The sequence below is a fragment of the Falco peregrinus genome, chromosome 7 (assembly GCF_023634155.1).
Source record: "Falco peregrinus isolate bFalPer1 chromosome 7, bFalPer1.pri, whole genome shotgun sequence".
Lineage (NCBI taxonomy): Eukaryota > Metazoa > Chordata > Aves > Falconiformes > Falconidae > Falco > Falco peregrinus.
Window position 1 is genome coordinate 42269966 of NC_073727.1, and position 25007 is coordinate 42294972.

The 25007-nt window shown below is 37.7% G+C and overlaps 1 protein-coding gene across 2 annotated transcripts in view; it reads right to left on the bottom strand.

Annotated features, from left to right (window-relative positions):
• SYTL3 (synaptotagmin like 3) overlaps positions 1–24601 on the bottom strand; it is a 38401-nt gene extending 13800 nt beyond the window's left edge. Inside the window, exons 1-9 of one of the 2 annotated variants that reach the window (XM_055809969.1) lie at positions 24236–24601; positions 19663–20216; positions 18115–18330; positions 14529–14593; positions 11866–11917; positions 10464–10536; positions 9440–9512; positions 6137–6261; positions 2398–2538 (exon numbers count right to left, since the gene is read on the bottom strand). In XM_055809969.1, the coding sequence (XP_055665944.1) occupies positions 2398–2538; positions 6137–6261; positions 9440–9512; positions 10464–10536; positions 11866–11917; positions 14529–14593; positions 18115–18330; positions 19663–19772 (855 nt within the window). In that variant the 5' untranslated portion in view covers positions 19773–20216; positions 24236–24601. The remainder of the gene's footprint in view (positions 1–2397; positions 2539–6136; positions 6262–9439; positions 9513–10463; positions 10537–11865; positions 11918–14528; positions 14594–18114; positions 18331–19662; positions 20217–24235) is intronic. The other variant, XM_013304980.3, reaches the window with a different exon arrangement.
• Between the last annotated feature and the right edge of the window lie 406 nt (positions 24602–25007).

A 25007-nucleotide genomic window follows, 5' to 3' on the forward strand; every position in this document is an offset into this window, starting at 1 on the left:
TCTGAAATCTGAGAACACACAAAACATTGAACTAGACTGCTTTTAATACACTGCCAAGACATTTGGGTTCTACCATGTATTACAGGAACCGAAAGTGGCCTTGCACATCCAGTAAATATTCTACAAGATGCCCCAATTCCTTACAAAAATTACATACTCCATAGCGGAGCAGTCTGTTCAGGAAAGATTAAAATACAAAGGCATCCAGCTGACATAAGCTGGTGCATAAAGAAGGTGTTTCCTAACTCGCCTTAGCCATTTTGTTCTCCTTTCATCTACTTCTGCCTATGGAGCAAAGGTTGGACGCTGTCCATCCACATATATAAACAGCAACTCTATCTAGCATTTACAGAGGCCATAAAACTGCAATGAAGGAAAAAACTCTTAATTCTTCCTGTGGCCCAGCACAGACATGTAACTTTATGGTACTGTCTAGCCTTCACTGTAACAAACTATCAACTCAATCAAAATAGTTTGGTCTGCATTAATTTATAAAGATATTCTTCAAGGTGAGCCCTAGAAACTTACATAGCATATGTCACGAAGACACAATTATGATTAATCTCACAGCAACACTGCCCTAGATTGCTAAGATACCTGTGTCAGATCACCCCTCCCTCTGAAAATAAACACCAGCCCACACAGGACTGGTTAACCCAGGAGTTCTGCATTGCACAACCCAGCAGTTAAGAGTGCAGAGCAGTGTTTGTAAGATCGTATCTCTCTTCCATGCAGATGATGTTCTTCGCTTGAGCAGCTTGCCAAATATTCATTTTAAAATTCATACCAACAGCTCAATTAATTCAAGAAGTTATCTATCTTACAAGCTCTAAGTAACATACAAACTTGACAAAAGAAGGGTCAGACTGCTTACTGAGGAAGTCACAACAAGCATTGGGATTGTCCTGACCTGACGCTTGTTGTGTGCAACCTTGCTCCCTCCACGAGGTGTGTATCAGTGTAATCCATTTCCCTGCAGCTTTGTTCAGCTCTGCTCTTTCACTCACTGATATATTTTTATTCATCTGACCACAAAATGCTTATTTTCCACCAAAATCCTTCATGACAAAGGAATGCAAACAGATTTTTTGTCTTAGGTCATATGTGCTCAAAAAAGTTCTGCAAAAGTCCCTCATATTTCTTCCACAGAACCTCTTATTTGTTTAGAGAGGCTGGATAGGTGTTCTGATTAATGATGTTTGGACTATAAATACATGTGTCTCCCACCTGATCAGGAGTCACACTGATTCAATGCAGAAATCGTTCAGAAATCGTTCATCCTTTTCATTCAGTGAACTAGGGTTTAGCAATGACTTCATGGATCACACTCTGGCTGGCATGACTGGAAGCAATGCCATCTGGTTTTTTGAAAGACACATTTTCATGAAGCAGTCATCAACATCCAACACTTACCCACAAAGGAAATTTTAATGGTACTTGATCTTTCCCTTTGTAAGATAGAAAATGTTCCAGTTTTACGCCTGGGCTGTTTAGAGCCCAGTTCAGACGGTTGTCATTAGAAACACAAATGTCATCCAAAACTGTTATCCATTTGTCAGTTTAACATCTCAGACTCCACAACGTGGTAAATGACAGAGAGCACCAAGGTCCTTGTGTGTGTTTATACTTCTCTGCAAAGTGAGCAGGCTGATTTGATTCCCTAAAAGTCATTTTAGTTCCCTTCTTTACAACATCAACCATGGATTCTTTGGACACTTCACCCCGCCTAACCTCATCACTAATACATAAAAATTAGCTTCCACAGTTAATCACAGAAGCTTTAAAGCATGTGCTGAACTAATTCATAACTGGCTTCCTCCTCTCTCATTTGCAAAATACCATCCATCAGTCAATGATTCAGTGCCATCCCCTAAACCTGTGAACTGCTCCCCTGGCTTCCATCACTGTCAGCTTCCTTTTCATCCGCTGACACTCTGACATTTGATTTTCCACTGACATTTCCATTACCACAGTTCTCGCAGAATAACAAAACCCTTCTGCTAAATAAAGTTTTAAGAGAAAAAACTAGCTACTAGGTTAGAAAGAGCCATGTTCCATGATCCCAACCCTAACATAAAATAGGAAGAATGTCAGTTGCATTTGCAAAATTCAGAGGAAGCTGATCTATCCGTTATTCATTATTAATGGATCTATCCATCTATCAATTATCCATTATTAATTTGATTGGGCTTATGCTGCAAAAAGTTCACTGCAAAAAGTGTTACTATGAGGACTGTGCTAAGGGTAGTCAGACTTTCATCAGATACAAACCTAAGTAAAATTCTTCCTTCATTTCATAATATAACCCAAAATACGTGAACATTTTGCACAAGATCTTAGCTTTTATGTATGTTCCCATTAAGCACCTGCTCTGTTGTGCTTCACCCTTTAACTTACATGTTTTCTGCCATCACAGAAAACTGCGTCACTTGTGGGACTGGTTGGTATGTCTTCCTCCTTGCAATTCCTTTTGGTCAGAATTTCACTGTCATTTTGGGCCCCAGCGATGAGCTGCTGAAGACTGGGTGTACTTTTAATCTGTAAGAAATTTATCAAGAAACTTTTTTTATACTGAAGAAAAAAGCACTGATTCCCTCAGGAATGCTATCGGAAGAAAAATCAGTAGCAAATAGCTACAATTCACTCTGATCAATGCCACATAGCTGGCTTGCTTTCAAAGGCAATGTAGTAACTTCATTAGATGTTGATTTACAACTCTTTCATCCCAGCTAGAAGTACATTCATTGTATTCGTAATTTTCTAAAATCAACAAACCACTACCTAACCTAAGGATCACCACCACAGCAACTACTAACAACAGCCTACTAATAACACACCAAAAGTAGCAATATACTAATAAAAGCCTTATTAGCCTTTAACAAAACAGTAATTTTGGAAGAAAAAAACCCTCTTGCCTCTAGGAAATTAAAAATAGTACTTTGCAATATGCATGACACATGCCCATGTCTACCCATGCAAGAATGAACGTAATGAAAATAGAAACAGACTCACAAGTTCTTGTTTAGCTCTACTTACAGGAAAAGCTTAAATTTCTGAGGTGCTCTTGACTTTGCTTTAACTAAGTCCATTCACCTTTCCCATTTTCCCAAGAAAACCCTGATAATTTGTGAAAAATTATGATATATAGTAACAAAACTCCTTGAGCTTTACCTTCAGCCACCTCTGTTACCAATAACAATAGAATGAAGTGCCAAAAGACTAATACAGATGGCTAGAAATATGCTGAAAATAGATTTTAGCTCATTCTGGCATGCAGCTACCCCAGAGAATACAAACTATGAGAAGTACGTTCACAGTTCAATGAATAGGAAAAGAGTGAGGTAAAAAAATTTAGGTGATTAGGATCTAAGAAAATAATTTCTTTAAAAAAAGTATAACAGGGATTACCTGAAAGACTAGAAAGAATATAGTGTAACTGAATCGACAAAAAGGATTGGGCCTTATTTGCATAAAAGGAACAGGTAATATATCTTTAACAAACCTGGGAACCCCTCCTACACAATCAGCAGAAAGCACTAAAGAACGAGGACAACAGAGGAGATAATATATTGAGATTACTTCTGAAAAAACAGGATGTGCAAAATCCAAACCAGTATGCTGTTATGCATTTAGAATATAGCCACCAAAAAACCCCAAACAAAACCAAAACATCATGTTTCTCAGCAGAGAAATTGTCTCCTGCATTAGAAAAAACTGAAACACCACCAATTTCACTTGCTAACCAACATAACCTACTACACAATGAATTTTAGCTTCTACTTGGATCATAAAGACTTCTCTATTGTGTTAAACAGAACAGAAGTGATTGACAAGGCAACATAACTACCAGTGCTAAACTTCACATCAGGTCACATAAGCAAGACTCCCACCTAGCCCTGCAGCAGCATGCATCTGCTGTCACAAGAGGGGTAACACACAGCTACCAATGCACCGCAGACAGCTTCCAAAGCTTCATGTGTCTGCTTGTTCCCCCAGTAAGGCAGGTATAGTTGCAGTTCCTTTAATGAACTTAAGAGATTCTGATGGTGAAAGGCCCTAGAAAACACGATTCAATTAATTTCCTAAGTCCAGATTTTACGTTGGCTGGTAGTTCTTGCCATTGGATTGTTTTTTCACTATCACTGAAGTTAAACACAATCTCTTTCAAACTTAATCTGAAGAAATCAAGCTCTGAACATATCACAAACTTGGAAAACTTGCTCAAGAAACAGACAGTGCTCTTGAGAATAAAGTGGTGCCCCAGTCTTATACCCTGGCACATTCAAAATGGCAGTTACAGCTATTACTTCCCAGTCATTCCTAGGAGAAAAATGTACACTTTCTAGGGGAACAAATAATGTTTTGATTCATTCTCCAAAAATGAAAGCTCTTTCTGGGGTGGAAATCACAAGTAAGATTTCTACTTCATATTTTGTTATAATTGTGAGTAACTAGTTGGTTTGCAAGCGTAATTTAAAACAGGTTCTGTCCCTAAACTTAAGCCATAGTTCTAGTAAGGATGTAAACAGCTACCTTTATTTAAAGAAAGAAAAAAAAGATGGAAAAGAAAAAAATAAATGGAAGAATAATGCAATAGTGCCATTGACATTAATAGAGATTAAAAATAACTTTTAAGATCACAGTAAAGATACGTTAAGTCATCATATAAATGCAAGGACAGACAAGTAAAATTTCTTTCAATATTAAAACAACCTAAATGGCTAAGATGACTTTTACAAGAAAAAGGTATCAACAGCAATTCTAGCAAAACTAAAATTCTAGCTTAAATATAGTCTAATTGGTTTGAATGAAACAAAAGCTTCCTGACTCAGAGAAATAGTACTCTGACACACAAACAGCATTGAAACCTATCTTTCAAAATCTGTAACGGAAATGGTAGACATAAATTAAGTCCTAAATCTTTAAATGGGCTATTAAACCCACACACAAATAATTTGGAATCTCCTACTAATATATTTCTAAAAGCCAAAGAATCCATATCCATCTTTTAAACACGACAGGCTATGTGTGATCAGCATTTAACGAAGCATAGTTTAAGTTCATATCACCTCCAACTTGATGTTTTCCAATGCATTAGAAGAGCAGTGTTCTGCCACTGGAATAAAGTCACACTGAAGTGTGGTTTGCCACAATCAAAGCAGCACTCGGGTAGTTAATAATTGTTGCCATATAATATAATTGCATACAAAAATACCAGAACTAATTTTCCAGAGTTTACAGACCCTTCTGGGCCAATTTAAACCACTAGCCCATGTGGTCTGACATCCTGTTTCTTCCACTTATCAACACCTAACGCTTCAGAGGAAAGTGACAAGTGTGCACCAAGGGAGCTGTGAGTAATATTTGCCATGAGGTCTGGCCCGAAGCAAAAGCTTTTCTCAGCATCTAATTCAGGCACTTAGCAGACCACATTTACCTCATTCAGATGAACAAGGAGATTCAGTAAGTACACATTATGTGGAAAATTGAGTACGGGCAAAGTTCTGTCACTTGAGAGGTAAAAGTGTACAAAACAAAATCTTCTGTGTAACTGTACAGCAGATGCGTGACATCATCTTCAGTCCTGCTGGATTTTTGTCAAACTCCTCAGGAAAACACTGAAAGCTAGAGACTGTAACCAAAGCAAAAGGAAAAGGGAAATTGCCCAACAACTAACAGCAGTCAGCGTTTTCTTTTTCCCAAATTAAAAAGTGCTCAGAAAGCATCAGGATGGGTTTTGGATGGTCATAGCTTGGTTCAGCAGTAAGAGGGGCAGGAGGAGAACAAGAGACAGAGCACCTCTCTGCAGCCCAACAATCACAAAGAGCAGACATCAATCAGCCTCAAGAGAGCCTGTGAGTGCCTGAGAGCCAAACAACCCATCCTCTCTCTCCCTGTGTGAGGGTCTTTGTAAAATCTCAGTCTAACATTTCAGCTCTGAGCTGAGATCAAGTGTGCAGACTCAGTCAAAAACTTTGTGAGGAATCAGGCTTCTGGCCAGGGTCAGTGAACATCAGCTAAGCACTGCCTGTATAATAAAGGTAAAATTCCACTGTGTAAGTCATTAGTCTTACAAATATATTCCGTTCCTGAAACAGCCCTTAGAGTTAGAGACTGTGTATAACAACACGGATACCCTGCTTGTAACATTGATGGCAGTGTCAGACTGGCTCCTTCTTTGCTTCCTTCTTTCCATGCTCTGCCCATAATCTGTGGTTAGAAGACGTCTGTCAGCCATATCATTCTGGGATTTAGAGATCTCTGAAGTGAAAATAAAGAGAGAAGTCACCATAATAAACATTGAGAGCAATCCTGTAGATTTATAGGTTAATTCTGTAGCTTTCAAACTTTCATCCTGCAATTTTAGTATTGATCTCCTAAGAGTAAGAAGCAGATGGGAAGGCAAGTGCTTGTCCCATTTTGTATAATTATATTTTGCCTACCTGAATCTTTCCTGCCTTTTCAACTGGAAATTATGCTCCTTGCTTCTTATCATTATAGCTGCTGCAAGGAATTGTGTGGTAGCTACTACAGTCCCTATATACAGTTTGATTTGTAAAGCAGTTTGGTTTGTTTCAGGGTAAAAGCAAGATCATTCTAACAACACAGTGACACAACAGTGGAAATTATAAAGCAAAACATATTGGAAAATACTTAGAAATTTATACAAAATATGGATGAAAGGAGAGCTATTACATACTTTGGTCCCAAATCACATATAATTTTAAGAATATGAGTAGCCCTCACCGACTCCAATAACATCACTCATATGGATAAGCTATGTCCATACTTAAGTACTTTATTGAATTAGCACTTCAGTAACATCTAGTTTATTGTCAAATAAATCTATAGGGCAACTGGACATTTAGTGAACCACTTTTTGCTTCTTATTCCTCAGGGTACAGCCAGAATTTCACTTAAAGGAAAGGGCAGCACTTATCCATGATTTCTGAAGTTGAAAACTAGTAGGCTTAGCAGCAGACACTTTGTTGTAAGTCCTAGTCTCTCATGAAGAATTAATGACTTTTAAGTGGTACATGAAATAGCTATCATATGTTTAATTCATACAGAAGAAATAAATATTTCTCTCACAACATCAGCCTCTGTGGAGGAACCTCAGACAGCAGACAGTATGTCATTATGGTATTCAAAAACAATGGCACTCTAAAGTGTGATTTTTAAAGCCACTTTGGGTTAGTTTTGTTATTAGCAGCAATTGGTCCTCAGATGTTTACTGTACTCTATGTACACCATTAAGACATCATGTGATATATTGACAGGCAGGCTCAATTAAGTCATCTCTGGCTGTAAATGAAACCATGTTTTTAAAACACACAGTGAAATCAGAGATCATAGAAGAGACTGGAGTAAGAAATCTAAAGGAGCAGATAAAATCTGAGTAGCTTGACCAGCAGTAGAAGCAGAAACACAAGCTTGCCTCACACCCTCTTAAAATGAACAGGTTACTGTGAGAAAAAAAATGATTGTTTGTTCAGTTTTCATATCTATTCCTCCTTTGGCTTCTCTACCCAAATGGTCAGTAAGATGGATGCTATCTCCAGTGCCAAGGGTGATTTCGCACTGCAAATAAAACTACAACCAGCAACTCATTTTATATTCACCAAATGGTAACCATTGGATTATAATCTCCTGTTGCTGCCAAACCACGCTGGAACAGGAGGTAACAGCATAACGAGCAGATAGCACAATGGTGGCATTGTGCTGCACGCGCTAATCCTTTGTTCCCACTGCTCTCAGACACACACACTCACTGGCTCCAGTGATAGAATCAGAGGCATAACAAGGTTCTCCGGGTTTATTTACTGCAATACACAGGAGCTGGGTGTACAAAATACCTCTGCGAACGAGGACACTTTCATCTAGATAAGATACTAAGTACTAACTTTAGACACTCCTGACCGAAAGCATTAATCAGCACAGTACCAGGTTTCATTAAGAGGCCACACTGTCTGAAAGAGCTCTTTCCTTAAGTCGAGGAGCCCCAGTCTTTTTCTCTGTAAGACTTCCTATACTTTTTAATTATGGACTTCAGTGAGTGCAACAGCCTGTTATTTTCTCACAAATTAAAAGGTTCTACCCTGAGGATGATATGACAGCACCTGAGTGGGGTTTCATCTGAACTGAACAGCTTGATGTCAATCCCCCTCTGCAACCACTGCTCTTCCCTCCTTAACCCCTGGCTCCTGGCCACACGGCACAGCACCCTCTGTTGTGCAGGCTCCAACATATATACCCTACCTTGAGCCAATTTAACTCACTAAACCAGCAGAAAAGTACCTATGTGTTTTGTCTGGGTTAATGTTCTGCCTTTTTAATTAGCTAAATCAGTTTCCAGAGGGGTCCAGAAACACAGGTGCTAATTCAAGGTGAGCGATGGCAGCATAAGGCCAGAAATAGAGCAAGAAGACAGACCAGGGGGAAATAGGACCTTCCTTTTGGTAGCAGTGAACCATTAAATTAGCTTGCATAGCTTTAACATGTGTTCACACAGACGGAACATTAAATTTGTGTAGTTAAAGGAAAGCAGGCCTTTAGGATGGGTGGAAGAAGTTAGAGGAAAGACCAAACAAGAGCTAAGACAAGAGTTAGGGGGAAAGGCAGAAAGGCACTAAAGCCAAATTTATTCAGGTCTAATCTCACATTTGGGATTGTCTAAAACGAAGCTAGTAAGAAAACACTAAGGCTTATTCAAATACATGCAAATCTGCAACCCCCTGTAATCTTCATAAGGCTCAGAAGCTGTTTTCCTCTGGACACTGATGCCTTTAATTTGCTCTTCACAAAGGCTGGCTGTTCTCAGTGTAGTTAGCCTCAGAGACACACACACAACCTGCACCCTAAAGAACAGCAGGCAGCGTAAGTGCACGGAAGGAATCAAAAGTACCAGAATGAAAGAAGAGTTGTTAGGACTGGCTGGCTTTTAGAAGTATGCACTGAAAGAAACCACATAACTAGACAGACTGAGAAAAAGGAAGGAAGTCCTCTTGAAAATTGCCAGTGAATGAAAATATTAAACTCTATTTTCATTACATGATAGATTCTTTGACAGGGTCAGTTGGGGTTCAGTGAGATAACACAAAGATCACTACAGCAGAAAGTGGTTATTACTCTGTGCTAACATGAGGTAAGTATACTGCATCTGAACACCCAGTACATTTAAAGATAACATCATACATTCTTTTCACATCTCTACAAGAAAGGCATTCTGGGTTGGTATCATCAGCTTGTTAAACTAGCAGAATACTGAAGAATTAGGCTTACTGTATTATTTTTCAGGTTGGCTCAGTCTTGGCATTAGTCATTTCAGCCATTACTTAATACCCTTTTTAAATAACTATTTTTGGCCAACAATTTGGCCGAAAGTTTGAAACATCTGACTACATTACTCTAGAATGACAAAGCAGTGAAAGCAACTTACTTTTTATATGTGTTGTGAGAGATAAAAACAAGTTTTCCACAGATTTATTAAAACTTTTAGACTGTCCGAGTTCCTGCAAACAGGAGATGCCAAGAGTAAGAAAACACAAAATATTTGCTGTTTGTAAGTTTCCACGATCAGACACCTACAGACCACATAACAATCAGATGGTAAGGCCGCAGCCCTTTGCTCACTTCTGTAGACAAATGCATCTGAGGACATGTTGACATGGTTGAAAACTGTCACAACTGATGTATGAAGATGGAAAATGATCTTTTCAGTTCCACGCTTTTTGATATATAAGTAGAACTCCTTGTAGGAAGATCACACAGCAATTTCATAAGTACAACTAATTACATCACTGATTTGCTGTAATGTAATTAATACTTCAAGTAGGAAAGACCTGTCTATTACAGATGCTCCCGTGGCTCTGAATCAGTCTCCAGGTATACACATATTAGAATGTTTACAGAATTGCAGTGGGCTTCAAAACCAGGGCCTTATGACCCCATACAGAATGAACTGAAAGAGTAACGTAGTGTGATTTTGATTAGTTCTGAGCCATATCCTATTATTCTGTCCACTAGAAACTCTAAGGCAAAGGCAACCATCAAATTCACTGTTTGTCACTCAGTAATGAAAGTAATATGTGGAATGATCACTTTATAAATGACTATTGAATATCATTGGATCCTTCAGGCTGGAGGGAAGCTGAGGAGATCTCAGTCGAACCCTCATGTAGTGAGGCACAAAAAACCCAGATGCAGTATTCTAGGATGAGGTAGAGCGGTTAATTGCTTCCCTCAAAAACTGAACACTAACTGAAAATATCCCTCATGATAGCCTCTGACCTTTCTCTCCTACTATCAAAGCAGATTAAAAAAAAATATTTACAAAGGAACATAAAGCAGAATTTATATTGCAATATGATGCTACAGCAGTTGCTATTTTACTGTATTTCTGTGGCTGGTCTTTTCATGACACCCTAAGAGGTGTGTGTATATGTATATTTTGTAATACGTACATTTACCATCACATTGCTTCCTGCTGTGGATTCTGTGAAAGGAGGTGGAGTTGGAGGTACGACAGAAATTTTACTAGGAATTTAAGAGACAATAAACAGTGCAACAATTAATATATTATGCTAATAGATGGATAAATACACCATGTTCATGCACAGTATCTAAAGATCTGAGTTGAGACCCTGTGTCTTTAAGAGTCGCAGCACAGGCTTATTGCCTCTGTAAGAATTAGGACTACCTTTCTATCTTCTCAATCTTGGGCTGCTCTAGGCAGAATTAATAATTTAAAACAATCAGGAAGACCTAATTTAGGACAGGTTTCCAAGACTTTTATATTTGGTTGGCAGTATTACAGTCTGTGTCCCAAGTGTTAAAACACAATTCCTGTGTAACACACCCCTGTTTTCAGAAAACAGTCATCTTTATTTACAATACTAAAAGGATCCTTCCTTGCCTGGGCCCAAAACTGTTACAGCCCTTTTACAGCATTCCAGCCATTTCATCTGTTGTAAACAGCCCCTCTCTGTAAAATAAAAATAGGACTTATCTGACCAATTCTGTTATCACAGCACAATCATGGACCCTAAGGCTGCTGGTGAACTTCCTTTTTGCATTCTCTTTTACTTTTACCACATCTAGGTAAAAGGAAGTCCTTATGCAGCCCTGGTTAGGATCATATCTAGCTGACCATAAGTTTCTGTCTTATGCAGCTATGTCTCATCAGATAATTATCGTAAAATTGAGGCCATCTCTTTGTATCTTATTTTTGCTTTTTTTTTTTTTTTTTAAGGAAGAGGGTTTCTTTTATACAATATAGTTTAAGTAGACTGTTGTTTCATTATGTACCACTGGTAATAACTTAAGTACAGTCATGCTTAGGCATCAAGTCAAAATATATTTATTCCATGTAAGCTGGACCTTTTCCTCGTTTGAAGTTTGGGAAGTGGACGTGTCTTACTGAATATAGAGCTTCTTGTCTACTGTTTATTCTAAAGCTATCAAATCAGCAATATCTCCCATTGAGCAAATAATGATGCTTTTGCTAATACACCTAGTCGATAATTTTCACCTCTGAGCCTTTAAAAGTAATGTGTAAATTTGAAAGATAATGGTGTAAACAGCTATGAAAAACAAAAGCACATATAACAAAAATGTCTCTTCATTTTAAGTAAATAAGACAATATTACTCTAAACATAGTATTCTTTTTTGTACTTGAGACCCTTTCTATGGATAGCTGACAAAGTGCCGATTTTTCTATGCTTTTATCATTTGCACTCCAAAGGTACTGAAATTTGGTTTTCATAACAAAAAAATACAAACTTCTGGCTGGTTTATAACATACAATATATCGCCTATACAAATTCTCAGTGTCCTAGGACCATTTGTCCTTTTTTGAGTCTTACCTCAGTTTCTGGTAAGATTTCAAGAGCTTTGCGCCAACTGTTTCATGTCTGCCTGCGAAGGAGAACAAAAAACCCCCAAACCACCCAAAGGTTATTTAGCAACAACAGCAGTTACTAACACCTGTACAACACTTTTTAAAATCAGTGTCTTTCAGAAAGCGGCCTGTATTGACAAAAGCTCACACACATGCAAGTCAGGAGTGAAATCAACCCCCACCCGATGTAGCAGGATACATGCCAAGCAACACACAAGTTTCTCTCATATCACAAACTGTATCATGACCACCTTCACTTCTTGCAGGTGACATGTTCAGACCAGCTTTTCACAAATGCCGAGGACAATCAGGCACGGATGCTAACAGGCCCATTCCTGCAGGCTAAGTGCTCTCAGCTTCCCAAGATCCAGGAGGCAGATAGTGCACACTTCAACCATAAAACTCAAACACTATGGAAAGCTTGAAAATGCATACGAGAGTAGGCACATGGTCATCTCTTGCATCTTATGAAAAATTCTTTTCACTTTTCCTACTAGAGATCTGAGCAATCGTGAAAACACATGACCAACTCACAAACGTGAGCAAACCCCTTTGCTAAGGCCATCCCTGTGGGTAAATAGCAACCATGTCACATTCCTCAGGTGAGCAGCCACATGATGTAAAGAACACCAAGGAGCAAGTGCTCCACCAGGCACGAACAATGAAGAATCATAAAAATGTAGTTTGCTCCTGAGTGATCGCAAACAGAAAGAAGGGCTAAATGCATTTAACAAATGGCCAACTGAAAATATCTGGAGTGGCCTTAATCACTAATCATTCCTAATACAGAAAGCATCACGTGATCCACACTTTGCTGAAGATGTCATTAATTATAACATATCACTTACGTAAAAGTAGTAGACCATGGTGATGGTAGAAACAATAATCAGCTTATTGCTGTTACAAATTTCAATCAGAACTCCAGGCTTAATGCTCTGTTATTAGCAAGTAATATTTGGTATCTTTATTGCAGCGTTAAATAATTTCGTTTAAAATTTATTAGTCAGTAAAGGAAACCCATCAGTTTTATGAAATATGATTTTTATTCTTCAGGTAGAAGCTACACAAAATTAATAAAAAGCATACTGATGTAACATGGAGGTTTTTTACTCTGCAACATGAGAAAATTTCACTGTAACGTGTTTTATTTCCTGTTATTTTCCAGTGAATACTTCACTAGTGTTATATTTTCATACCAAGAGAGGGCACTGTCTCTCCAGGCTCGAAGAACCTAACTGGGACAGCTGCTGTATTTCAAAGTCTGCCATTTTTTCACCCCTTTAATTATACCAGTTGGTCTAACCAAAGGAACTAAACAAAACATATTTCTCCCTGCAGGCTTATCTTCTGTATATCCTTAGATCTTTGTGACGTCAACAGTATTACTATTAGAATAACTAAGCAAAATGCTTCAAGCACCTACAAAGCATTGATAATGCAAGGTGAGAACTCATTTATTTCACTGGAAAGAAGGACAGTCAGCACCTTGCTATATCAGATTCAGTGTCTGAGAACAACATAGCAACTTCAATAACAGAGAGACTGGTAAAATGACTGGCTTTAGACTTGCTGGAAAGAATATGAGGGAAAATTCTTAACAATGGTTATTGGATACAACTATGCTTTAAAAGATCTGTCAACTAATACTTTAAAATTAGAAATTGTGTTAACTAGAATGGAATTCAGTGAAATCTTCCAAATTTAAAATGAATTGTTTTAGCAGGAATTATAGTTCTTAATATGCTACCTGCTGTCTTTCATGAATACCTACTACCCAAAATTTGCCTGACTACGTTCTTCCATTTATAAAATTATTTCCATTAAAGTTTCCTAAGAGATCTTAAAAAGGCCCAGCATCTTCCTTTTTACCAGCTAGAAGCAACACAGATACTGGAAGTGAAACCGTAACATTTAGCTACAGTCAGGCACAAAGTGAAACAGTTGCCTATCCAAACTGGCACTTCCAGGGAAAGAGGAAGGAAATCCTCTCCACCCCAGCAGTCACTGTAGTGAAAACGAAGACAGCCCCTTGGCTGGTGAAACACATTCCCCGTAGAGCAATCCATCCACATCCTCTGTAATTTCTTTTAGGTCTTTGTCTTTTTAATTGCACTGAAAAGACTGAACACAAAGCAATGGCACAGATGGCTGAGTAAAGAAACATTAAGCATTTAGCTCTCTCATTGATTTATAGCTATAATTTTTTTCTTTTTTCCATTCTGTCATTTCTTTAAGCTTTAGAACTCTCTCAGTGAAAACAACCGAAGTTTTGACAAACAATGCATGCAAGACCATTTCCTTCCTGCACATATATTTGAAGCGTTTCTATATTTATTTCATGTCATTGTGTTTCTTAGAAGTCTTACACACTCATTAATTCAAACGGATATGGCCAGCAATTTTCTTATTCTTATTACTAATACAAAATAAATTATACTTCCAAATGCATTCTGCTAGTTTGTGTTGATGTTTTATTTAGTGCACACAAGATGCACTGCATGATAATTTCTAACAAATCTCTCGCCAAGTGGAAGAAACATTCAATACACCAGCAGACATCATTCTGTGCTTCACTTAGATGAGGACTACACATTACACAGAAATTTACGGTCTGTTCCAGTGATTTACCTTCACCTGGGTATTTCTTTGCTCGTTCCTCAAAGAACCATTCACCAGCCTTTACTTTCACATCTCTGAAAAACAAGCAAAAGACATTTGAATCAACATTTTCCAAAGCGCACTTCTTCAAATGCTTGATAACTTTTTAACAATCCAACAACCTTTCTTAATCCTACAATAAAAATAAGATTTCATGACTGCCGACTCTATTGACTGATTTTCCTGTGGGTCTGCAAAGGACTCCCCCCCCCTCCATATTTTTTTCTTCCTTTTTGCTACGTAGGACTGCCCGTAGAGAACAACACATACTGCTCTAGGCACTGCTCTGAAGCCACCGCCAGGGTCCACTCCAGTCTACACAACCAGCCTGCCATACAGCCCAGGCATGTGTGCTGACTGCTTCCAGCTGCAGCCTAGTCCGAGGAGCAGGGAAAGTTAATGATAAAGGACACGCTCCCAGGCACAACTTGGGAAGGCTGCCAGGGACCACTGAGCTCCACAACCCTGATGGTGTGATGGCTTCATGGCCCATCTGTCTCCATTTCGTGGAGACTAACATCAATGCACAGACACCAGGATCACAGCATCAGAAAAGTAACGATTAACAAGTATAAAATTATATCAGCCTAGATAGCTCTGTCAAGAGCAGATCTTCAGCAGATTTGACTCTTGCATTTTGTCTCCAACTGACTTAGATGAAGGCTGCAATCTGAACTCGTCCATTATTAAAGAGACCAAAAGAATTTTAACTGAGGTGGGGGATTCTCTGGTGTCTTCAGGTTCCAAGTTCTTACCCAAATGTCCTACTCATTTTTAGGGCATATTTCTCTGTTCCTTGTGGATTTTCAGATGCTTTATAGGATGAAGTCCCACTGCAAAAATTTCCTTAGTACAGGCACTACTCAACTTTCTTCTCTACACAGTAGTCAATTTTCCTTCTATGAAATTCATCTCTTTATTACCATTTCCTCTGCCAGAATTGCTTGAAACTGGCAACAACATACAGACAGCAAATTTGTGTAGGGCTTACCTCCTTAAGAAAGCAAAAGTCTCTAAACATGAGAGCTATGGTGGTATCTGCCAAAGGACAGGCAACAAAATCCCTGGGTCTGCCATTTCACACTTAACCTTACTCTATGTTAAAGTAGACAAACTATAGGTAGGATCCTGCTTTTTATTTCTGTGGCTTGATTTTAAGGCATTTTAGGCATTTAAAATAATACCCTTGTAAGGAGCAAAGCAGAATATTAAAAAAAAAAAATCACTACCTGTTTAGATTGCACTATTTATTTTCCTGCCTAAACATAGATCCTTGTGCACAACTGAACACAGATGAGTTGAAAATAAGGTTAAAATAACTTTGAGACAGGATACTTACTTTGGATGGAGATCTATTAACTAGTAAATGTCTGAAAACCCTGGCTGCACTAGATCTTCAAGGGCTCTGCATTGGTAGTGCCTCAATTTCATCTCCAGCCTTCCCTTTATATTCTTTCCATTACCCATAGTTATCTTCCCAGAGTTTAATCTCCAGTTCTGCACACTCATGTGATAATGAGACCACTCACAAGACGAAAACAGTTCTGACAATAGCCTTCTTTGGGTGTTTGGGTTTGGGGTTTTTTTTGGCTAAAGACTGTATCGAAAGTGTGACAAGGAAGCTGATAAAGAGCCATCCTAATCAGGTAAAACAGACTAAACTCCCTCAAAGCAAATGTATTTCTAGACTCCTAGAAGACAGTATTCCTTAAAAAAAAACCAAACCACACACTAGACCAACTGCATTCACATAAGAGTTGCCTCTTCCAGGTGAGAGATACAAACTTTGTCATTCCACAAGGCTTTTAAAATTTCTTAATTTTGTAAACAGTGAACATTCACTTATCTCTGCATGCTCTTCCACTGAGGCGTTTAAGCATGTTCATTACAAACATGACCCTAGCGTCTAGGAGAGAATCTCAGTTGTGCTGCTGCAGATAATGTTTTGTTCAGGAAAAAATACTCTAGTGGTAACCAAGACTCAAAATTAGATTTGATCAGGACTTGAAAATCAGCTCTTATATTTCTGTCATCCTATTTTCCCCTCTCCAGGGTAAATAGAAGGCACTGAGTAGCATTTACCACACTGCTGTACTCCCTACTTCTTGAGATTTGCAGCCTTGATGTAAAGCTCACTGAAGGTAATGGAAGAAGTCTGACCAATTTTAGTGGAGTTTGCATCACAACTAAACAAGATCAAATGCATTGCCTCTTTGCTATAAAGAGAATTTCAATGACAGCTGAAGAATTCCTCTATCTTAGCAAGACAAAAAATGTAGTTCCCGCAAGGAAAAGTAAAAACATCTTTTAATTCATTTAAATAGTGCTTTCCTGGTTTTAACATTAAACGTCTGGACAAGCTTATGAAATAATTAAGGTTGTGCAGCACTATACAAGGCAGCTTAACAACTAGTCACTCTCTATAGGGGATTTCCACTGGAGCCACCAAATAACTGGAAACCAATTTAAAGGAAGAGGAAGCAGAGGGAGGTCTCTAGAGGAGGATATGGAAAGTTAACTTTATAACCTTTCCTTTTAGTGTGTAAAGTATGAAGCAGAGATAGTGAAATACACGCACCAAAATCTAGAAACTGCTTTGCATCAAATAGGGATGGAGCTAATCTGCCTATTTAATGTAATTCCAAATGAAATTGAGGATTCAGGGAACATCTTTGTAGTGATAGCTTACAGTCTCCTCCAAACTATAAAAAATTACCAAACTAGTAGTAGAAATTCATTTCACTTAAGACCAATACCTTGCGTTACATTTCCCAGGCATTATTTAAATCTCATTTTGGCATCTCGAGAGGGAGTGAAGTGGTGTATTAGTCTTGTGTTGGCATAAAGCAAAATTTCATTCAAATTTTCAGGCTATGTACAGGGATATATATCATCCAGCACAGCTGCTGATTCATTTCCAAAACTATCTTTCTTTCCTAAATAATGCTATTTTTCATCAAAGGTGGAAATACAGCTAAACCATTTGGTTTAGAAAGATTCTGATGAATAGAATGGACTATGATGGAGTATTAGGATATTAAAATTGTACCAGTAAAGTAAAAGTAAGATTGCTTCCGGTTTCCTGGAAAACAAAACTGAGGTGACATACTAAAAGAAAAAACAACTAATACAAAGTAAATAAATTTGGATTTCTCACCACATTTAAACAATTCCTGATAATGTTATTAATGCTTTTAGCTTTTGAAATTTATATAAAGCATGACTTCAAATTATTCCTCAATCCAGGTTCCTCACTCCTGTAGTATGAGGCAAAAAAATCACGATTAGGAAATTGTCAAGAAATTAGCTATACCACACTACCTTCAGCGACTTCTTATGATGCTCCGGTGCAGCACTGAGTCAGGGGAAGGAGTTCTCTCTGCAGTTCACAAACTAATGACTGTTCCTATGCTCTACCATTGTCATCTTTGTCACACTAACTTTTGCTAAATATAAGAAGAGAAATCCTGACTACATGAAGTGTAACACAAAATTACCATCAATTTCATTGCTACCAAGACTTCATCCAACATCCAAACCAAAAAAAATTTCTTACCCGTGAGCATAACAAACAGTGCATTTCCAAAGGCAGGGATTCAGGCAGACACGGCATTCAGAGCACACTCGATGGCTGCACCCATTGCATACTGCACCTCTGTTTATCAACAACCCAAGTGATTTCTGACAGCGAGCACAAGACCTCTCCTGGTATTCATGGCGTACATTTCCTGCACCTCTCCATTGAAGCTGCTGCACCTGCAGTTTCAGTTTCCTGAAAACCCAGGTAAAGTAAAGTAAATAAATAAATAAATTTAAATAGACCGAGACCCCCAGGTAATTCACAAGCTAATGCCCTGGTTGTGCAATATCATTAGCAATGGGAGATATGCCCTCAATTTTACCTCAATTGAGCACTGTCTGAAGGTGTCTACACACAGCATTTTTGCACTGTAACTGTATATGCAACCACATCCACACATAAAGAGTAAAAACAGGGTTCTGTTCGTGTCAATTATGCACACTCAGGGCACAGCACTGAAATTGTGTATGCAAGTGATTATATACTCACACACAAAACCCGAGACTAAATGCTGCTTCCTTTCATTTGATAATGTATTTTATCATATTTATCCAAAAATCAAACCTTTTATCAAGTAAAAATAATCACAACAAATGCATCATCCGAAAGTTAAATAAAAAAGATATCAGAACAAAATATCAAAACCTCTCCCTTTCATTACCTTTTCTTCCACTACATGTACAAATAATCAATATCTGTTTTCAGTTGTTAGCAACATCAACAGTTAAAAGGGATTTTCTAACCAATTCAGACTTTCTTTATAACCCTTCATTTTTCGTTATCATTCAATATGTCCAGTAATACTTATGCAAATATTTGCTGTAAATACAGCTTCTAGATTTAAGAGAATAAAAATACCTAACTTAACAACACAAATACCCTGTTTCACATGGGGATGCAATGTGACAAAGCAAGGTATAAGCTGCAAGGAAATCCTTGCCCTAGCCCTGACATAAGGCAAATAAAATGCCCTTCGCAACTGAAATACTTCCATAATTTGAGTAAATACAGAAAATCCTTTTCCTAACAATGACATCTGCTGACACTGGTAACAAGCTCCAAGACAGTGTGGTGCACTTGCTACCTGTTGTATGTGAGAAGGGACAGTGATGGATTCGGCACAATGAGCATGTATCTAATGATTCTTAAATCCAGTCTTGGCAAAATATGTTACATAAGCCAACCAAAGATCTGAACATGTTCTGTGTTACCAGGACTACATAGGAACATGATGAGAATGTCATAAAGCCTTCATAGAAAAAATATAAGCAGCAGCTAAACTTTCTACAAGGGCTAGAAGTAAAATTCCTCAAGTATTCATTCAACAGTATTTGCTCATCTTCACTGTAGAGTAGTCAATAGTATGGTAAATCCAAGAGGCTCTGGATAACCTTTAGTTTTCCCAAAGGCATTAGCTAACAAGAATTAAAATAAATGAACACATTTTGAAGGGCAGCAAAGAGGAAGAAAAGGACTTCTGAGAAAAAAGGAACCAAAATACAGGAATAGGGAAATGGCAGATACCTTATTCTTTCCTCTTCCATTTTTCTCACCATCTGGTCACGGTACAGGACTTCCAGAACAGCCTCTCGTTCTAATTCCTTAAGGAAGTTTAGATTATATTCACAGGCCATTTTTCCCAGGCTTCACTTGTTTTGTAGACCGCTGTCCTATGGTTCTACTACATCCAGAAGTTACACTTTGTAGAGTATAATATAGTCTGAGTGTTTACTAACTGCCCTTACTTGATTGGTGATACAGTCACTGTGTCATACCCTTGAAGAGAAAAATAACCATGTCTATCTTCACACAAGTCATCATTGAAGTATCTCTGCTACCCAGAGAATATGAGCACTTTGCAAGGACACAGCAGTCTTGTCTTTTTCACATGAAAGAACTTCTTATTCTTTTTTTTGCTGAAAGTGGTTCCAAAAGAGATGAGAGCTTGCAGCAAGGTCCGGGATAGGGCTTTAAGTGTCACCAGATGGAGGGACAATTCATAAAGAGATAGTGCCAAGGAGTGGAGGGAATGTTGGTTTTTTTTTTAATTTGGTCTTGTAGATTTGTTATTTCCAGGCCTAGGGAGACAAAGAATACATATTATTCTCTCCCCTCCTCACCTCTTCAAGACATTTCAAATAGTATGTGAAGACCACATTTTGCTATATTCAGACCTTTCATGCACTAATTCAGATACAGCAGAGGTTTTAAGACAGTCCCATTCTTCAGACAGTCTCACCATACTGTCCATCAACACTCAGCCATGTACCTTCACATTTTTTTGTACAGTTAGCATAAAACAACCAATAAAAAAGCTTAAGCTTGTTTTGAACGCTGGCCTACAGGCCTCATGACTGGAAAAGTCATGCTGGTTGAGACAGAAATGTCCCTTTCTAATCCTATCTTACTGAAAAGACAAAACATTGCAAGCCTAAGAGGAAAGAGGGAAAGACACCCTCTAAGAGTCACTTCTATCAACTACCCAGGCCTGGCAAGTCTAGATAAACAGTTTAATACCCAATAATGCTCTTCATCAACACACACAAACACTAAAGAGTTAAGACATTTATTATTTCCAGCTCAGTGCACCAGTAATTTTGGTCTCAAACTGGTGACATTAATGTACAAATATACAAGAAGTATTTAAACAGAGTCACAACTGTATTTTGGATACATTCTGTGACCTTTACTTTTGTAAAACTCCCACTAAAACAGAAAATAATGTAAATATACTTTGCAAGAGAAAAAAATGATTATTCAATCTAATTCAGCTTACTCATTATATTCAGTTTTAATACTGCTGTCTAGTGTGTACTACGTAAGAGTTCCACTTATGGCACACAAAATATTAAAGATAAGTATAAGAAAATTGGTTAAGTGTTTCAAACTTAATCTGAGCTAAATACATACAGTCAGGCTGTAGGTAGAATGTCTAGACAGTAGGACAGAAGGGTAATGCTTTCCAAAGCAGTTACTGACACTTCACTGATGGACCTCAGCTGAGAATGTGACCAACTATGTGCATTGCTGGACCATTATTTTAAAATACTGTGAGTTTTAAGGTTTACAAAAAAACCCCACCAACAAAACACAAAAACCAAACAACAAGCCAACAACAATAATACTTCAGCTATACAGTGACAATGTATTTTTTTTGGTGCAGGGAAGTACTTTACATATAACTTGTCCCAATTACTGTACTTATTTTCCCACAAAAAAAGCAGGAGGTAATAATTTGTATTTATAAACAGTATGCATTCCATTCTTTTGTATATTTCCATTAAACCCTTCCACAGACATCAAAAGGACAAAGCGTTTCACAGAAGTAGTGCTAACAAAGAAAAAAAAAAAAAAAAAAAAAAAAAAGAGATTGGTTTCCTGTGGAAACAAGAGAGACAAAGATAGGCATAATCATATTTTATTTCCTTACCAGCTGCAATTTCACAGGAAATTACTCAGTTGAAACCTAAAAAGCCTGAGCAATTTTTTAACACAATATATGTCATTTTCAAAGGCCCCTGTATCCTTCACCTGCTTTCATCTTTCACCTTAAGAATCCCGGGATTGATAAGCGTGTTCAGAGCCTTCAACTCCATTTAAGTTAATACAGTCTAACAGAGCAGTCAGTACAAACTCTGACACCTCTGCATTATACAGGATACCAAGACACCCATTACAGCATAAATTACATTTTCTGTAAACTCCCAGGACTTCCAAAGGCTAGCATATCTTCAATGTCATCAGGAAATCCTCCTGAAGCATCAGTAAAAATTAGCAAATTCATGATAGTCACTATTAGGTGGATCCAATAAAACCGCTCTAGTGATCTTAAAGAAAACATACGAATGACTTACAGAGCTATTAAGAAACAAGTAAAACAGTTACTAAGAGCAACACCTGCAGCTAAGCAAACACAGAAATAGTTACTATGTGATACCTCCTTCAAATTATTTAAAAAAAGAGACTACCTCCCTTATTCAGAAGGGCACAAAGTTTTCCATATTTCAAGCCTGTTTTGGGAAACAGGTTTCAGATGACATCTTAGTGTATGAAAAATATTGAGAAGACAAAGACTCTTATTTAGAGATGCATATATATTATTTTTTTAATACATGCTTTCAGCTACTCAAGCTTGCACAAATTTAAATGGTGTGAGGGAAGGAACAGATTGGAGCCTCCCCTTGTTTCCACTTTGTGTGGCTCACAGCTATTCCCCCCTGGGAGACACGGGTTCTGCCCTAGCCCATGCAGGACTCTTCAGAAGAGCATTCAACCTCAACCTATCTGTGATACTGCAAACACCATCATCAAAACCAGTTGATCTATCGCTACACTTCGTATCCTATTCACAGTGATAAATCATAAGCACTGAATCTAATGCCAGCAGTAGATTGCCAGCAGGGACTAGGATCATCTTCCGGCACCAAACAACAGAACAAACTTACTGCAGAGCAAAAGTTCCGGAGGCCCTATGTCCTACAGTGTCTCTCACTATGCAGAGAGGAAAAAAGCCACCGTGGTGCTCTCACTGCTGGGCAAGATCATCACATGCTGCATAGAATAAAGCTTAAAATATATCAATGTAGTCAACAGTTCTATCAATATTACACCTGGACATTTCTACAATTGGGGTTTTTTTAATCTTCATTTAAGCTCTGACAAATGCTGTGTTCTGTCAATTTTTCTTGCACATTCAAAGATAACTCAAAATCTAGCTTAATGATAAGGTAGCTTTAAGAATGAATAAATAAAATATTGTATCCCCCAAAATGGGAGATAATCCTTGTGCCCCACAACAGGCTTGAGCTCATAATCATTTCACAGAGATGTTCAAACTGGACTGAAAAGCCCTTTACCATTGTAAAGGGCTTTTCTAACACCAAAGTTGTCTGCATTACATTAGTTTTTTAGCAGTAATAAAGAAGTGGTGTTTTCAGTAATGACCCTTCTTGACAGGAAAAAACAATCTTAAAAATCTTCACAGATGCTCTCTTTTCATGTTTACCCACTGAATCCAATAGCTTTTTTACACCATCAGCTAACCTCAAAGCCAAGCATCTTCTATGTAAAACCAAAAGCAACTGCAACCTCTTTAGTAAATACCATGACATTTTCCCCTTTTCAGCACAAAGCTCACATAAAGTATTTTGTTCAAGCATAATTTTAAATTATGTATTTAAAATAATCCAGTATCAGGCACCTTGCAAATGGATCAGTAGCTTTTTGAAAACAACCTGTGAGGTCTCAAAGCCATCGTAAAGGAGATGGGACAACCAACGTGGTCACACCGTAGGAGAGGGAGACATAGATGCCCACAGTGCAAACTCACCGTGCTTTTTTCTATCAGGCTAAAATAGTATGTAGTTATGTAACCAAAGAAAAATCAAAAGGCCTACCTAAGGCAAGATCAAGTTTGCAAAGGTAGCTTCTTTTTTAAGTTTTTAAACTTAGAAATGCCTGACTTAGCAAGCTTTGTCTTGAAGCACCTCTGCATGTAATGTATTATTGATCTCCTTTCAGATCTTTAAGCATCACCAAAATAATGACAATTAAATAAGTATAAATAAACTGATCTTCTAAAATCACAGCCTTCATTGGCTGGAGATAATTGGATTACTTCATCCATTAACCCAGAAGATGGACGTAATACATCAGTAGCTAGGACACAGAATAAGAAGGTTCAGAGTAAAAATTATCACAAAAGCTGCCATAATTTGTATCTATTTTCTATTCTATAGAATAGAAATAAATTCACATAAACTTATTCTTAGTTAAAGAAAGTTACAAGTGGTATTTTATACTACCTGGCTGCAACAGTTTAATTTTCATATCCTTGCATACCCACATGCAAATTAGTTTAAGTTCTTTGATAATGTTTTAACAAAGTTGTCTTGGGATTTCAGTAACATCCCATCCCAGCACTTAAATTAAAAAAAAAAAACCAACAATAAAAAACCCAACAAAAACCATAAACACTTATGTTCCAGTTTTGGTCTTTCCCTGAAATCTTTGCAGTTTAAAAAACACTATTCCAGTAAGTAAAAATGCATCCCCCCCATGCAATGTCCTATAGAATAGATTAAAATGATGTCCTTACCTTTTCACCAGCCATCAAACAAAGATGTGTGGAAGTAAACTGCTTTTAAGAGATCAGTAGCACTCTTACTATTTATTTATCTTTCCTTAAAAAAAACCCTGGTGGTTGTTCTCCACCCTCTTTCCTTCCTTTGGGCACCAAAATTAGACTGATGTATGTACAGAGGAGCATCCCCAAAACAGCTAAAAGCAAATACACTCAACAAAGCTCTAGTGTCACAACAGCTTTTGCCAAGTCTCTGGCTTTGTTACCAGCAACAGCAACTAACAATCAAAGAGAAGTTCTTCATTTTTCTAACATTAAAAAGAGGCTAGGCACAAGAGACTATAAAAGCTGACTGATATAATCAAAATACGCTCCGTCTTCAAGCCGCACACAGGAAGAGCAGTGGCTTTGAGTTCTACATAATTTCTTTTTCAGAAATTATAGATGTGAAATACTACTAACCTCAAAGTCCCCAGGACTTGCACAGAAAACTGCTTGTATTGCAAACAGTTCTCTCCTGGACACAAAATAGTTTTCTATTCAGGTCTGAATGAGAAAGCAATTAGTACAGATAACAGTTCAAAAGAATTTATTTTTTATGCATCAGCGAAAAGAAAATTATTTTACCTCCAACTGGAAATCTGATCTCAGATAGCAATTAAAAGTTAAAATGTTACTAGGATTGGATATCCTAAGTCAGTCTATTATAGAACCAACTGTGAGTAATGAAGTTCAAAATTACATCCGAATTATTTCCAAGTTCGAAAAAGAAGAGAGGCTGTTCCTG